The sequence below is a fragment of the Orcinus orca genome, chromosome 3, assembly GCF_937001465.1.
Source record: "Orcinus orca chromosome 3, mOrcOrc1.1, whole genome shotgun sequence".
NCBI lineage: Eukaryota > Metazoa > Chordata > Mammalia > Artiodactyla > Delphinidae > Orcinus > Orcinus orca.
The window spans coordinates 135981264-135996995 of record NC_064561.1 but is presented as its reverse complement, the minus strand read 5'-3'; the positions used below and the strand labels follow the sequence as shown (position 1 = coordinate 135996995).

At 38.0% G+C, this 15732-nt stretch overlaps 1 protein-coding gene across 7 annotated transcripts in view; it reads left to right on the top strand.

The window, feature by feature from the left end:
* IPO11 (importin 11) overlaps positions 1-15732 on the top strand; it is a 263491-nt gene that overhangs the window by 208652 nt on the left and 39107 nt on the right. For 2 of the 7 annotated variants that reach the window (XM_004275193.3, XM_049707902.1), the window contains exon 30: positions 6081-7482. The exons of 2 other annotated variants lie outside the window; for them this stretch is intronic. In XM_004275193.3, coding sequence (XP_004275241.1) covers positions 6081-6245 — 165 coding nt within the window. In that variant the 3' untranslated portion in view covers positions 6246-7482. Of the gene's footprint in view, positions 1-373; positions 1557-6057; positions 7483-15732 lie in introns of those variants that run through there. 3 more of the 7 variants (XM_049707905.1, XM_033437896.2, XM_049707904.1) reach the window with 3 other exon arrangements.

Here is a 15732-nt window from a genome sequence, read left to right as displayed (position 1 = left end):
AATCTTATACCAACTTTAAAGATTAAACACCTATGGGTCAATTGTTGTAGGTCAGAAGGCTATATAGTTACCAACAGAAGGACCTCATACACAGTTCAACCATTCTGAACTGTACAGAACCATACAGAACCGTTCTGTCTTCAAGTAATAATTTCAGAACCAGGGAATACCGGACTTGCTTATTAAAATCCAATGTATGTACTTTTGAAGTAAGTCAGGTTATTTAGCACTTCATTTATTAAGCATAACCCTGGAGTCAGGAATTCTAGCTAGTTATCTTCTGCTAATAACTGAAACCTGTTATAAGGTTCCTAATGTTATCATAACCATTTTAAAGGAAATATTTCTTAAATAATCATGTGCTTTCTTGAAGGGCAAGAATGGGAGTTAGGGGCTTCCCTGGTGGTGCAGTGGTTGAGAGTCTGCCTGCCGATGAGGGGGGCGCGGGTTCGTGCCCCGGTCTGGGAGGATCCCACGTGCCGCGGAGCGGCTGGGCCCGTGAGCCGTGGCTGCTGGGGCTGCGCGTCCGGAGCCTGTGCTCTGCAACAGGAGAGGCCACGACAGTGAGACGCCCGCATATCACCAAAAAAAAAAAAAAAAGAATGGAAGTTAGGCATATGGAAGCAACAGAAAGAGAACAAACCAAGAACTTGGAAGTCTGTATTCTAATGGCATCTACTGATGCCGTTAACATGAGAAAAATCAGCTTTGGATGTCATTCAAAGCTTAGGGTTGTCAGTTTTTCTCATTTTGAAAATGAGCTTGCAAGTGTTGCTGCTTAAACATTCTGTATATATAATGAACATTTGTGTCAGCTAATTGAGGTGTCTAGGGCAGCTTGTCCCCCAACCAAATGGCCACAGAGGTATGTACTTTTTTAGTCTGAGTCCTTTTTTAAAAATAGCTCTTTAAAGTTTTGTTTGACATAGTTTCCCTTGTTTGTTTTTGCTTTTGTTGCATGTGTATTTTGGTTATGATATCATATCCATGAAATCATTGCCAAGGCCACTGTCATGAATCCTTTCCCCTATGTTTTCTTCTAGAGTTTTACAGTTTGAGGTCTTATGTTTAAGACTTTAATTAATTTTGAGTAGATTTTTATGTGTGGTGTAAGATGAGGGTTTCATTCTTTTGCATATGGATATACAGTTTTCCAACACAATTTGTTGAAGAGAGTATCCTTTTCCCACTGTGCATTCTTGGCACCATTATTGAAGATCTATAGGTAACTCTATATGTGTGCATTTATTTCTGATCTCTCTATTCATTTCCATTGCTCTGCATGTTCAACATAGTACTGGAAACCCTAGCCACAACAGTTAGTCAAGAAAAAGAAATTAAAGGCATACAAATTGAAATAGTAGAAGTAAAATTGTCTGCTCTTGCAGATGACATGATCTTATATATAGAAAACCCTGACGACACCATTAAAAAAACTGCTGGAGGGCTTCCCTGGTGGCGCAGTGGTTGCGAGTCCGCCTGCCAATGCAGGGGATGCGTGTTCGTGCCCTGGTCCAGGAGGATCCCATATGCCGCGGAGTGGCTAGACCCGTGAGCCATGGCTGCTGAGCCTGCACGTCTGGAGCCTGTGCTCCAGCAATGAGAGAGGCCACAACAGTGAGAGGCCCGCATACTGCAAAAAAAAAAAAAAAAAAACTGCTGGAACTAATAAATGAATCCAGCAAAGTTGCACGTTACAACATCAATGTACAAAAATCAGGTGTGTTTTCTATATGCTAATAATTAGCTGAAAAGGGAATTAAGAAAACCCATTTACAATAGCATCAAAAAGAATAAAATATTTAGGCATAAACTTAACTTAGGAAATGAAAGACTTGTAGACTGAAAACTTACAAAACATTCATGAAATAAATTAAAGACACAAACAAATAGATATCCATGTTCATAAATTGGAAGGCTTAATATTGTTAAGATGTCCATACTACCCAAAGCAGTTTACCAATTCAGTGCAATTCCTATCAGAATCCCAATGGCATTTCTTATAGAAATGAAAAATACAATTCTAAAATTCATATGGAACCATAAAAGATCTTGAATAGCCAGCCAAAACAGTCTTGAAAAAGAACAAAGCTGGTGCCATCACACTTTCTGACTTCAAAATATATTACAAAGCCATAGTAATTAAAACAGCATGGTACTGGCATAAAGATAGATAACCTTGTTATTTTGGAATAGTTTTAGGTTTACAGAAAAGTAGCAAAGGTAGTACAGAGGGTTCTCATGCACCCTTCACCCAGTTTTCCCTAGTATCAACATCTTTCATTAGTATTGTACATTTATCAAAGCTAAGAAACCAACTTTGGTATATTAGTATTAACTAAACTCCAGACTTTATTTAAATTTCACCAGTTTTCCACTAATCTCTTAGTTGCAGGATTCAATCCAAAATACCACACATTGTATCTAGTCTGGATCTGTTTTTTAATAGTTTTCTGTTTCTTCCCATTATCCCCAATATTTTCATATTGTCAGTTGAGCCTCAGTATTGCTGCCTTTGTTTTCCTTGTAGCAGGTATTTATCTCCTCAGATTTGTGCATCTAAGCAAACCTGCAGCTAAACAAATATAATCACACCTGTTAGAAATGTGTGGGAAAGAAGAATAAATAATTTGATTTTGTAAGATTCTTCTATGAGTACTTTGTTTAAATTTGCACATATAGGTGTCAAACTATTTTGGTCATTCACCTTCAGAAGTTAATTTCTTGCCTCCCAGTTTATTCTTGATGGTTGAGGCTGCCAGATTAATGATCTCTCTGGTTTATATACTGTTGCTGTCCATGTCCTGCAGTGATAACATTTGCGAAACTGTGACTTCACAACCAGAATATTGACGTTAATGAGCCAAGATATAGAACATTTCTATCAGCACAAGACCTCTCAGTTGCCCTTTTATAATTAAATCCACTTCCCTCTTGCCCATGCCCTGTCCTTTTGGTTGGTATTGTGAGTGATTTCTATTGAAACCTGGGCATTTTTGGTATTGTGTTATGAGACTCTGCATCTTATTTCTGATACTGCTCTGGCAGAAGAAGTGGATGTACCACTTTTGTTACTGCCAGGTAGGGGAAGAGGCCGTGTTCCCCACTAAGCCTCCACTGATACCTCCCTGGGTGAGGAAGGGGAGAGTTCAAGATCCCCAAGGACCTCCACAGACATGGGAGGTGGGTTGAATCCTTCTAATAGCTCAGTGGGACTGGGGCCACAGTTTATTCTGTGGTGTTTGGTTGAAGTAGAGCAATTATTGTCTAAAAGTTTTTTGTCTTGCTTTGTGGTCCCTTTCCTGGTCCTTTGGCTAGAGAGTAGTCTATTTGTTTTAGCTTTTTTTGTCTGTGCTCATTGGTGTTTCCAGGTTGCTGGCTTCTTCAGCCCCAAATCTGGAATTTATGAGGCAAGAAGAAAGGGCACTCAACACCATGTTGTTCCTTGGGTGCTGTGCTGCCTTCTTCTCTCCATCTTTTAAAGTCTTCTTATGTTTGTTTATATATAATGTCCAACATCTTCCTGTTTATAATTTACTTATTATGTTAGAAAACTAATTATTTTCTCAAGAACATACCACCTAGTAAACATGCTAGGCATTCTGTATTTTTTCACATTAAATCAGATAATTAAGTTCATTATGTTAGGTGGACATTATTTGCATAAAAGTAATAGTTTTGAAAATGTTGTTAGTGACTTCAGGGTCTCTTAATTCTAGTGACTATAGGCATTATTGCATTCAAAGAAATGATACCTGGATTTTTAGTGCATGTGCAATGATAATTCTTCTCTAGGGAATCATGTGGTCAATCTGTTTTATATATTTCTTCAAGAGTATTAATAACCATGATTAAGGAATGTCTGCCAGAAGCCAAAACAGACATTTATTTGTGAACGTGTAGTTTTTTTCACTAAAAGTAGTGTGTGTTTTGTTTTGTTTTTAAGATCTTGTAAGGTATGTAATTGGAGATTCTCTATGTTTTTTTTAAATTCCTTCTTCCCTCCACAACTCTTCTTACAAAACAAATACTTTTAATCTTCTAATGACTGATCAATACACTTTAAAAAAATATATACCAATGTCGTGTTATGCCACAGCTGGTGGGGTTTAGTATGGGGATACTTTTCCTTTTTATTAGTCTGTTGGAAATTAAAGCGTGGAGATGTGATAAGTTAACTGTTTACAGTTTTTTAGAGCAAATTGAAACAGCATTTAAACCACACTCTTAAGCTTTGTTTCAGTAGTGGGAGTGACTTGTTGAACATCATCTTCAAGCTCAGCTTCTTTTCACTCATATTGTAGCAGGTAGTTTTAGTGACTGATATTTCAACAAAGTTCACATCCTCTTTAGTAAGAGGTCTATTGCTTACTAATTAAAATGATATTGAACATTATTGCATGTTGCTTAAGGGAGTAGATATTTTTAAATGTTCATCTTCAGTTTCTGTGCATTTTGTGAATGATATCTTCAGGCTTGTGAATTTAGAGCTTTGTGTCTGCAGTTTTTCTTGCTGTTCTTTCTCCTGTCCATCTTCCAGGAGAATGAGTATTGAAATTACCCTTGCCTTGGATTTATCCTGTAACTCTGGAATGTTCACATAAGGGGTTTAATTTCACATTCATGCCTCCTATGTCTCTACCTCTCAGTTACATTTTCTATTTGTGGTCATTATTTTAAAATCTAGGGGATATATGTATACGTATAGCTGATTCACTTTGTTATAAAGCAGAAACTAACACACCATTATAAAGTAATTATACTCCAGTAAAGATGTTAAAAAATAAAATAAAATAAAATCTACTTACATTGTTCAAACTGCATATCTGACTCAGCTACTTCATCTACGTAGAATAGAATTGAGTCTCAGTAAAGGAAAGAGAAGAATTTCTCACACAGAAACTCATGCACTTTACTTAAAGCCTTACACATTTTCAGCATTGTTGATAATGAGAGCAATATACAGCTGAAAGCAAAGTTGTGTTATTTTTCAATTCTTAGATTTTAAGGAATTTAAATACTGATAATACCAGTGGTAACAGTGTCACAAGCTGAAAACTCTTATACCTTTTAAGTTGGTACAAACTGTAGGAAAAACAACCTGATAATATATATCAGGAGTCATAAAATTGTCTATGCACTGTAATCTAGTAATCCTTCTGAAATAGTGGTAGATATCCTCAAGAAATAATTTGAAATGTATAGGAAAGGCTGTATAGATTGTAACGTGGAACAGTGTTTGTGAAAGATTTTTCAGCAAAATTATAGTTAAAATTGTATTTAATCTAGACCATGATTACTTCAGCATGCCTATAACAAAAAAATTATGACATAAGTTGATTTAGAATTCTTAAACTGTGTTAGAGTAGAATTTTTTGTGTGATAGTATAAGTGCAAAGAACAGAACTAATTGTATATTTATGTGTATGTATGTGCATGCCACAGGCACAGAAAAGGTCAGAATGTTCTCTGTTGTGATTGTTATCTTTAGGAAGTGGATGGATGGGTTATTTTTATTTAATTATATTTCTTTTGTTTTTCAAATATCCCAATGGAAGAGGAGGAGCACGTGTTTGGGTTGTTAAAATCTATTTTTATTTATTATTTTTCTTTCTCTTTTTTAACCAGAAGAATATACATGTATATAAGTAGCATAGCAATCCAGGATAGGGCAGTGTTTCCTCTGTCAGTCCTGAGGGCCTCACTAAGCTGCCACAATAAAGTACCTGATCTTCCTACGAGGAACCCTGGACAGTTGTGTTTAAGTGCTCTTTGGCATGTTATGTTCCTTTTAGGATACTTTCCACCAGGTTTTGATTCTTTACATGGATGAATTGTTGAGAAATTGGGCTAATCAGATGACTATGCTTAGAGGCCCTAGGGAGCTGAGGTTAGACTAATTGAGTGAAATTTTCTTTGACAAACTTTTCCACAATGAGGCTCCTTTAGAATCCCTTGCAAGAAGGGAGGCAGAAGCAATTTTGTTGCTGTGAAAGACATTACAAAGAATTGAGTCACTCACATGTAAGAGGAACTTGTTTTGCCTCTCTGACACAGTGTGGCTCCTCTCTGTCCTGCAGCTGGCCCTGAAGGACCCTGTGCATACCGTGTCACTGCAGCAGTTCATCTACGAGAAGCTCAAGGCCCAGCAGGAGCTGCTGGGAGAGCAAGGCTTCCAGTCCCTCATGGAAACAGTGGACACCGAGATCGTCACCCAGCTACAGGAGTTTTTGCAGGGCTTCTGAGAGCACGTGACATGTGGCTGAGATGACCAGCCTGCCATCTGTGTGTGAGAGCCTGCTGAGACGATGGAGAAATCCCTTGTGTATTGAAAGAAAGATGGGAAGACCACATGTTTGTTTACTACAAAATTCAGCGAATACATGTAAATCCTGCATACCTAAAATCACAAACCTATTCCTCAAAAGAATTTAATTTTATATTTATGAGGGCCCTGTGTTTACTAAAGATAGATTTGACAACAATAGCTGCTTAGCTTCCTGTTAAGAGAAGAAACTGTTACCTTTTAATCATATGCTCTTAACACTTGAGAAGAAGAAGGCTAATGTCTGAGATGTTTTTCTGCAACCAAAATTAGTTAAATTTGGCTGCCTTATCTATCCCTTTTTTAAGTTAATGAGACTACAAGTTTGAAAAATGACAAACCTGTTCAGATGATGCAATTATAGAAATTTGTATACCAGGCAAAAGTATATGAATAGTGACAAATATACATTACTGAGATTATCTTGCAAGGGAGTTGCTTTCATCTGACATAGAAAACATGTTTTATCAGACAAATGCTTTTATTTTCATTCTAGTAATTTGATATGGGAATTAGTAATGGGTTTTTTTTCTTGTGTTATTTTCAGTAATTACATTTAGTCTTTAAATGCACATTGTAAGGCCCACAGATGTGAACCTGTGGTACTGCAGTGCCAGGTGGGAGACCTCTGGTCGTGATTTGATCCTAGTTCCTTTGTTACCCCTGGAGTCCAGGAGCCCTGTGAACACTGACAGAAACCAGCAGCCACAGACCCCCTGTGCTGCGAAATGGCTGTGACAGGCTGTTCAGCACTTACCCATCTCAGGTTCCTCTGTGCAGGGGTACGTCAGGGCCTCGATGATATGGATACACGTGGAGGACTCAGCAGTGATCCCCAGGGTACCGACACTGATGTGACAAGTCTTCCTTCCTTATTCCTCCAACATGCAGTACCAAAAATGGGGAAAAAGGAGAAAATAAAGCCTTACTTTGTTTTACTTGCCATTGACTGTAAGGAACCTTTAAAGCATTTTTAAGAAAATACTCAAAAGCAAGGTTGGAAAATGTCTGATCTTTCTATAGAAAGTTGGGTACAGTATGTAACTGCAGGAAACCCACTGCCCCTTTGTAAGTTGTGGAACCCAAAGTGTATGGAAATATTTGATGTTTTAAGCAAAAGAAAGAAAATATGGTCCAAATTAAATTTTCCAAAGATACCTCACCTTTGCTTGCCTGATTATTTTTCCTGCCTTACAAAAAATGAGTTCATAAAAATTGCCCAGTGAATTTTAAAGGAAAGTTTTCTTTCATACTCTGGTGTTAACTATGTCCTAGCAGGTGGCAGTGCTTCAAGTAGCAAATCCTAGTTACCCTTTCAGTTTCTCTTTTCATTTAAAGACCAGAAGCTTCTTTAATATGATATTTCATTTTTAAAAAATTTTTATTTTATATTGGAGTAGAGTTGATTAACAATGTTGTGGTAGCTTCAGGTGTACAGCAGAGTGATTCAGTTATACATATATGTGTATCTATTCTTTTTCATATTCTTTTCCCATTTAGGTTATTACAGAGTATTGAGCAGAGTTCCCTGTGCTATACAGTAAGGTCCTTGTTGGTTATCTGTTTCCAATATCTGTTCCAACTGTTTCCAGCAGTGTGTACATGTCAATCCCAAACTCCCAATCTGTCCCTTCTCCTCCACGCTTACCCCCGGTAACCATAAGTTGGTTCTATAAGTCTGTGAATCTGTTTCTGTTTTGTAAATGAGTTCATTTGTATCATTTTTTTTAAGATTCCGCATATAAGTAATACCATATTATATTTGTCTTTGTCTGACTTACTTCACTGGAGACTATCACCTGATAGTCTCCACATCCATCCATGTTGCTGCAAGTGGCATTATTTCATTCTTTTTAATGGCTGAGTAATATTCCATTGTATTTATGTACCACATCTTCTTTATCCATTCATCTGTTGATGGACATTTAAGTTGCTTCCATGTAAATAGTGCTGCAATGAACATTGGGATGCATGTATCCTTTCAAACCATGTTTTTCTCAGGATATTTGCCCAGTAGTGGGATTGCTGGATCATATGATAGCCTATTTTTAGTTTCTTAAGGCACCTCCATACTGTTCTCCATAGTGGCTGTATCAATTTACATTCCCACCAACAGTGTAGGAGGGTTCCCCTTTCTCCACACCCTCTCCAGCATTCATTGTGTGTAGATTTTTTGATGATGGCCATTCTGACCAGTGTGAGGTAATACCTCATCATAGTTTTGATTTGCATTTCTTTAATGGTGAAGTTGAGCATCTTTTCATGTGCCTGTTGGCCACCTGTATGTCTTCTTTGGAGAAGAGTCTATTTAGGTCTTGTGCCCACTTTTTGATTGTGTTGTTTGTCTTTTTGATATTGACCTGCATGAGTTGTTTGTACATTTTGGAGATTAATCCCTTGTCAGTTGATTCATTTGCAAATATTTTCTCCCATTCTGAGGATTGCCTTTTCGTCTTGTTTATGGTTTCCTTTGCTGTGCAAAAGCTTTTAAGTTTAATTAGGTCTCATTTGTTTTTGTTTTCATTACTCTAGGAGGTGGGTCAAAATGGATCTTGCTGTGATTTATGTCAAAGGGTGTTCTGCCTATGTTTCCCTCTAAGCGTTTTATAGTGTCCGGCCTTACATTTAGGTCTTTAGTCCATTTTGAGTTTATTTTTGTGTATGGTGTTAAAGATTGTTCTAATTTTATTTTTTGCATGTAGCTGTTCAGTTTTCCCAGCTCCATTTATTGAAGAGACTGTCTTTTCTCCATTGTATAGTCTTGCCTCCTTTGTTGTAGACTAATTGACCATAGGTGCGTGGGTTTATTTCTGGGCTTTCTGTCCTGTTCCATTGATCTATATTTCTATTTTTGTACCAGTATCATATTGTTTTGTTGACTGTAGCTTTGTAGTATAGTCTGAAGTCAGGGAGCCTGATTCTTCCAGATCTGTTTTTCTTTTTCAAGATTGCTTTAGCCATTTGAGGTCTTCTGTGTCTCCATACAAATTTTAATATTGTTTTGTTCTAGTTGTGTGAAAAATTCCATTGGTAATTTTTTTTTTTTTTAAAGAAGATGTTGGGGATAGGAGTTTATTAATTAATTGATTTATTTTTGCTGTGTTGGGTCTTCGTTTCTGTGCGAGGGCTTTCTCTAGTTGTGGCAAGCGGGGGCCACTCTTCATCGCGGTGCGCGGGCCTCTCACTGCCGTGGCCTCTCTTGTTGCAGAGCACAAGCTCCAGACGCGCAGGCTCAGTAGTTGTGGCTCACGGGCCTAGTTGCTCCGTGGCATGTGGGATCCTCCCAGACCAGGGCTCAAACCTGTGTCCCCTGCATTAGCAGGCAGATTCTCAACCACTGTGCCACCAGGGAAGCCCTCCATTGGTAATTTGATAGGAATTTCATTGAAGCTGTAGATTGCCTGTGTAGTATACTCATTTTGACAATATTGATTCTTCCAGTCCAAGAACATGGTATATCTTTCCATCAGTTTTTGTCATTTTTTATTTCTTTCACCAGGGTCTTAAAGTTTTCAGAGTACAGATCTTTTGCCTCCTTAGGTAAGTTTATTCCTAGATTTTTTTTTTTTTTTTTTTTTTTGCGGTACACGGGCCTCTCACTGTTGTGGCCTCTCCCGTTGCGGAGCAACAGGCTCCGGACGCACAGGCTCAGTGGCCATGGCTCACGGGCGCAGCTGCTCCGCGGCATGTGGGATCTTCCCGGACCGGGGCATGAACCCGTGTCCCCTGCATCAGCAGGCGGACTCTCAACCACTGCGCCACCAGGGAAGCCCTATTCCTAGATATTTTATTTTTTTGATGTGATGGTAAATGGAATTGTTTCTTTAATTTCTCTTTCTGATCTTTTTTTGTTACTGTATAGAAATGCAACAGATTTCTGTGTATTAATTTTGTGTCCTGCAACTTTACTGAATTCATTGATGAGCTCTAGTAGTTTTCTGGTAGCATCTTTAGGATTTTTCTATGTATAGTATCATGTCATCTGCAAACAGTGAGTTTTACTACTTCTTTTCCAATTTGGATTTCCTTTATTTCTTTTTCTTCTCTGATTGCCATGGCTAGGACTTCCAAAACTATGTTGAATAATAGTGGTGAGAGTCAACATCCTTCTCTTGTTCCTGATATTAGAGGAAATGCTTTCAGTTTTTTACCATAAATGGGTGCTGAATTTTGTCAAAAGCTTTTTCTGCATCTATTGAGATGATCATGTTTTTTATTCTTTAATTTTTTGATGTGGTGTATTGCACTGATTGATTTGCAGATATTGAAAAATCCTTGCATCCCTGGGATAAATCCCACTTGATCATAGTGTATGATCCTTTTAATGTACTGTTGGATTCATATTGCTAGTATTTTGTTGAGGATTTTGCATCTATATTCATCAGTGATATTGGCCTGTAATTTTCTTTTTTTATGGTATCTTTGGTTTTGTTATCAGCATGATGGTGGCCTCATGGAATGAGTTTGAGGGTGTTCCTTCTGCAATTTTCTGGAACAGTTTCTGAAGGATACGTGTTAACTCTTCTCTAAATATTTGATAGAATGCGCCTGTGAAGCCATCTGGTCCTCGGCTTTTGTTTGTTGGGAGTTTTTAAATCACAGTTTCAATTTCAGTACTTGTGATTGGTCTGTTCATATTTTCTATGTCTTCTTGGTTCAGTCTTGAGATATTGCAGCTTTCTAAGAATTTGTCCATTTCTTCTAGGTTGTCCATTTTATTGGCATATAGTTGCATGTAGTAGTCTCTTATTCTGTGGTGTCCATTGTGACTTCACCTTTTCGTTTCTAATTTTATTGATTTGAGCCATCTCCCTCTTGATGAGTCTGGCTAAAGGTTTGTCAATTTTGTTTATCTTTTCAAAGAACCAGCTTTTAGTTTTGTGGATCTTTTCTATTGTTTTTTTTTGTCTCCATTTCATTTATTTCTGCTCTGATATTTATGATTTCTTTCCTTCTACTAACTTTGGGTTTTGTTTATTCTTCTTTCTCTAGTTGCTTTAGGTGTAAGCTTAGGTTGTTTATTTGAGATTTTTCTTGTTTCCTGAGATAAGATTGTATTGCTATAAACTTCCCTCTTAGAACTGCTTTTGCTGGGTCCCATAGGTTTTGGATCGTCGTGCTTTCATTTTCATTTGTCTCTAAGTACTTTTTTGATTTCATGAGTGATCCATTGGTTATTTAGTAGCATATTGTTTAGCCTCCATGTGTGGGTGTTTTTTACAGTTTTTTTCTGTTAGTTGATTTTTAATGTCACAGTGTTGGGGTTGGAAAAGATGCTTAATATGATTTCAGTTTTCTTAAATTTACTGAGGCTTGATTTGTGGCCCAGCATGTGATCAGTCCTGGAGAATGTTCCATGTACACTTGAGAAGAATGTGTATTCTGCTGCTTTTGGATGGAATGCTCTATAAGTATCAATTAAGTCCATCTGGTCTAATATGTCATTTAAGGCCTGTGTATCCTTATTGATTTTCTGTCCGGATGATCTGTGCATTGATGTAAGTAGGGTCTTAAAGTCCCCCACTATTATTGTGTTACTGTTGATTTCTCCTGTTGTGGCTGTTCGCATTTGCCTTATATATTGAGGTGCTCCTGTGTTGGGTGCAATTGTTACAATTGTTATATCTTCCTCTTGGATGGATCCCTTGATCATTATGTAGTGTTCTTGTTGGTGTCTTGTAACAGTCTTTATTTTAAAGTCTATTTTATTTCATATGAGTATTACTACTCCAGCTATCTTTGATTTCCATTTGCATGGAATACCTTTTTTCCAGCCTCTCACTTTCAGTCTGTATGTGTCCCTTGGTCTGAAGTGGGTCTCTTGTAGACAGCATATATATGGGTCTTGTTGTTGTATCCATTTAGCCTGTCTGTGTCTTTTGGTTGGAGCATGTAATCTGTTTACATTTAAGGTAATTATCGATATGGATGTTCTTATTGCCATTTTGTTAATTGTTTTGGATTTGTTTTTGTAGGTGTTTTTTCTTCTCTTTTGTTCTCTTCTCTTGTGATTTGATGACTAACTTCAGTGTTGTGTTTGGATTCTTTTTTCTTTTTTGTGTGTGTATCTATTGTAGGTTTTTGTTTTGTGGATAATAGGAGGTTTCGATGTAGCAGTCTATATATAAACAAGATTGGTTTAAGTTGCTGGTCTTTTAATTTCAAATGAGTTTCCAATATCCTACATTTTTGCTCTCCTCGTAATTGCTGGTTTTGATTTTATATTTGTGTACAGATGATTTCTTACCTTTACTATATATGTTTGTGTTTACTGGTGAGCTTTTCCATTCATAATTATCTTGTTTCTAGTTGTGGCCTTTTCCACCTAGAGGACTTCCTTTAGCATTTTTTGAAAAGCTGGTCTGGTGGTGCTGAATTCTCTTAGCTTTTGCTTGTCTGTAAAGCTTTTGATTTCTTGGTCGAATCTGAATGAGAACCTTGCTGGGTAAAGTATTCTTGGCTGTAGGTTCTTCCCTTTAATCACTTTAAATATATTGTGCCACTTCCTTCTGGCCTGCAGAGTTTCTGCTGAAAAATCAGCTGATAACCTCATGCGGTTCTCTTGTATGTTATTTGTTGCTCTTCCCTTGTTGCTTTTAATATTTTTTCTTTGTCTTTAAGTTTTGTCAATTTGATTACTGTGTCTTGGCACGTTCCTCCTTGCATTCATCCTGCCTGGGACTCTGCACTTCCTGGACTTGGATGACTGTTTCCTTTCCCATGTTAGGAAAGTTTTCAGCTATTATCTCTTAAAATATTTTCTCAGGCCCATTCTCTCTCTCTCTCTTTCCCTTCTGGGACCCCTATAATGCGAATGTTTGTGCATTTCATGTTGTCCCAGAGATCTCTTAAACTGTCCTCATTTTTTTCATTCTTTTTTCTTTATTCTGTTCCATAGCAGTGATTTCCACCATTCTGTCTTCCAGGTCACTTATCCGTTTTTCTGCCTCAGTTATTTTGCTATTGATTTCTTCTAGTATATTTTTCATTTCAGTTATTGTATTGTTCATCTTTGTTTGTTTGTTCTTGTTCTTCTAGGTCTTTGTTAAACATTTCTTGTATCTTCTCAATCTGTGCCTCCATTCTTTTTCCAAGATCTTGGATCATCTTTACTCTCATTACTCTGAATTCTTTTTCAGGTAGATTGCCTGTCTCCACTTCACTTAGTTCTTCTGGGTTTTTGTCGTGTTCCTTCATATGCACCATATTTCTCTGCCATCTCATTTTGTGTAACTTTCTATGATTGTGGTTTCCGTTTTGCAGGCTTGTAGTTTTTCTATCTTCTGCTGTTTGCCCGCTGGTGGATGAGGCTGGCTAAGAGGCTTGTGCAGGTTTGCTGGTGGGAGGGACTGGTACCCACCCACTGATGGGTGGAGCTGGGTTTTATCCCACTGGTGGGCAGGACAGTGTCTGTGGGTGTGTTTATTATGGGGCAGCTATTTTTTCAGGAAGACTTTGAACAGCCTCTCTGCTGATGGGTGGGGCTGTGTTCCCGCCCTGTTGGTTGTTTGGCCTGAGACGTCCCAGCACTGGTGCCTACAGGCTGTTGGGTGGGGCCAGGTCTTGGTGAGAAGATGGCAGCATCCTAGAGGACCCACGCCAATGAGCAGTTGCTAGAGCCGCTACCGCCAGTGTCCCTGTCCCCATGGTGAGCCACAGCCGCCCCCTCCCCCCCCCCGCCTTCGCAGGGGACCCTCCAACACTAACAGGTAAGTCTGACCCAGTCACTTACGAGGTCACCGCTTTTTATCCCTGGGTTCTGGTGCACCCAGACCCTGTGTGTACCCTCCAAGAAAGGAATTTCTGTTTCCCCCAGTCCTGTGGAATTCCTGCAGTCAAACCACTGGCCTTCATACCCAGACTCTCTGGGGTCTCCTCCCTCTATTGCCACACCCCTAGGCTTGGTAGCCCCACATGGGGCTCAGAACTTTCACTCCTGTGGGAGAACTTCTGTGATATAATTAGTTTCCAATTTGTGGGTTCCCCTCCTGGTGTGTATGGGATTTGATTTTATTGCAATTCTGCCCCTCCTACTGTCTTGTTGTAGCTGCTTCTTTGTCTTCAGATGTAGGGTATCTTTTTTGGCAGGTTTCAGCGTTTTTTTCTTGGTGGTTTTTCAGCAGTTAGATGTACTTTTGGTGTTTCTGTAAGAAGGGGTGATCTCATGTCCTTCTATTCCGCCATCTTGCTTCCTTCCCCCAGTGTTATTTCTTTATCATTACTACTCAGTCCTCAAGACTGGCCTAAGAAGAATAATTTGTCTTTCATTTGAGGCACTATTTCCATTATTATTTTCATTTGAGGCACTATTTCCATTAGTGTTTTCAGAAATACACATACATGCTCCCATTTTTCAGTTATGGTAAAATACTCAGCTTTCCAATTCCTGACAGATTTCATTATAGTTTTATAGCAAATGTTACTCAAATAGCCACCTTGCAAAAAAAGTAAAAAACATTTCAGGGGAAAAGTTTGGTTCATTTTTTAAAGCTCAGAATTTAAAATAGGCTTTGTAAATAGCTCAGAGAAAAAGAGAAATTATTGAATTTTTAAGTGCTCGATTAAGATATAAAATGTAATTATTGATTTATAGAATTCTGTTCATTTATTCAGCCTTATAGCAAATGTATTAAGTTTTGGACAAACAACTCAGCCAGCCCTCTGGTTGAACTGTGCTTCCTAATACAAGGTTATGATCATTTCCATTCCCTACATGTGCTCCTTTTCTATTTATTTTATACTCCAGAGACTTCTCCTAACCCTCTGACAAAGTCCCATGTGATGAACAGTTAACATTTTAAAGTTGTTATTATATGTGGTCCCTCCTTCCTCTTTCCCCTACCAGTCATGTTACAGAAGCAACATCATTAGATGTTAAAATATTCATGTTTTTAGTTTCCCTTGAAAAATCTTCACCTTATATCTTTATTTTACCTATTCCTTTATTCAACTAATGTTTGTCGAGTTCCTGTTTTATGCCATAGTTCTATGCTAAATTCTGGGGTTAGAACATGGTACTTACCTTGTGAAGTTTTACAATTCAGTGGGAACACACTTGCCAGTATGATATACGAAAATAGTGGTTCTAATGGAAGTGTGTGTTCAGGAGCAGCAGGCATGCAGGGGAAGGAGATCTTTCACAAAAGAGAATGATGTTGGCACTGTATAATTTTATCTCCCTTTAAAAATTGATCTCAAATGGCATAGTTTGGTAAGGTTATTTAAAAGTACCCAGACTCAGAGCTATTTGAAATTACTCTGACATAAAATCATCAGTGAGATTTTGAAAATGTTAGAATTCTGTACCTTTCAACCAGTTCCTAATTCCATTAATTAAAACATAAGGCTCACATACTGAGAGGAATATTCTTCTGTTCTATTTCTACGTTCCTTATAAATCCCAAGTG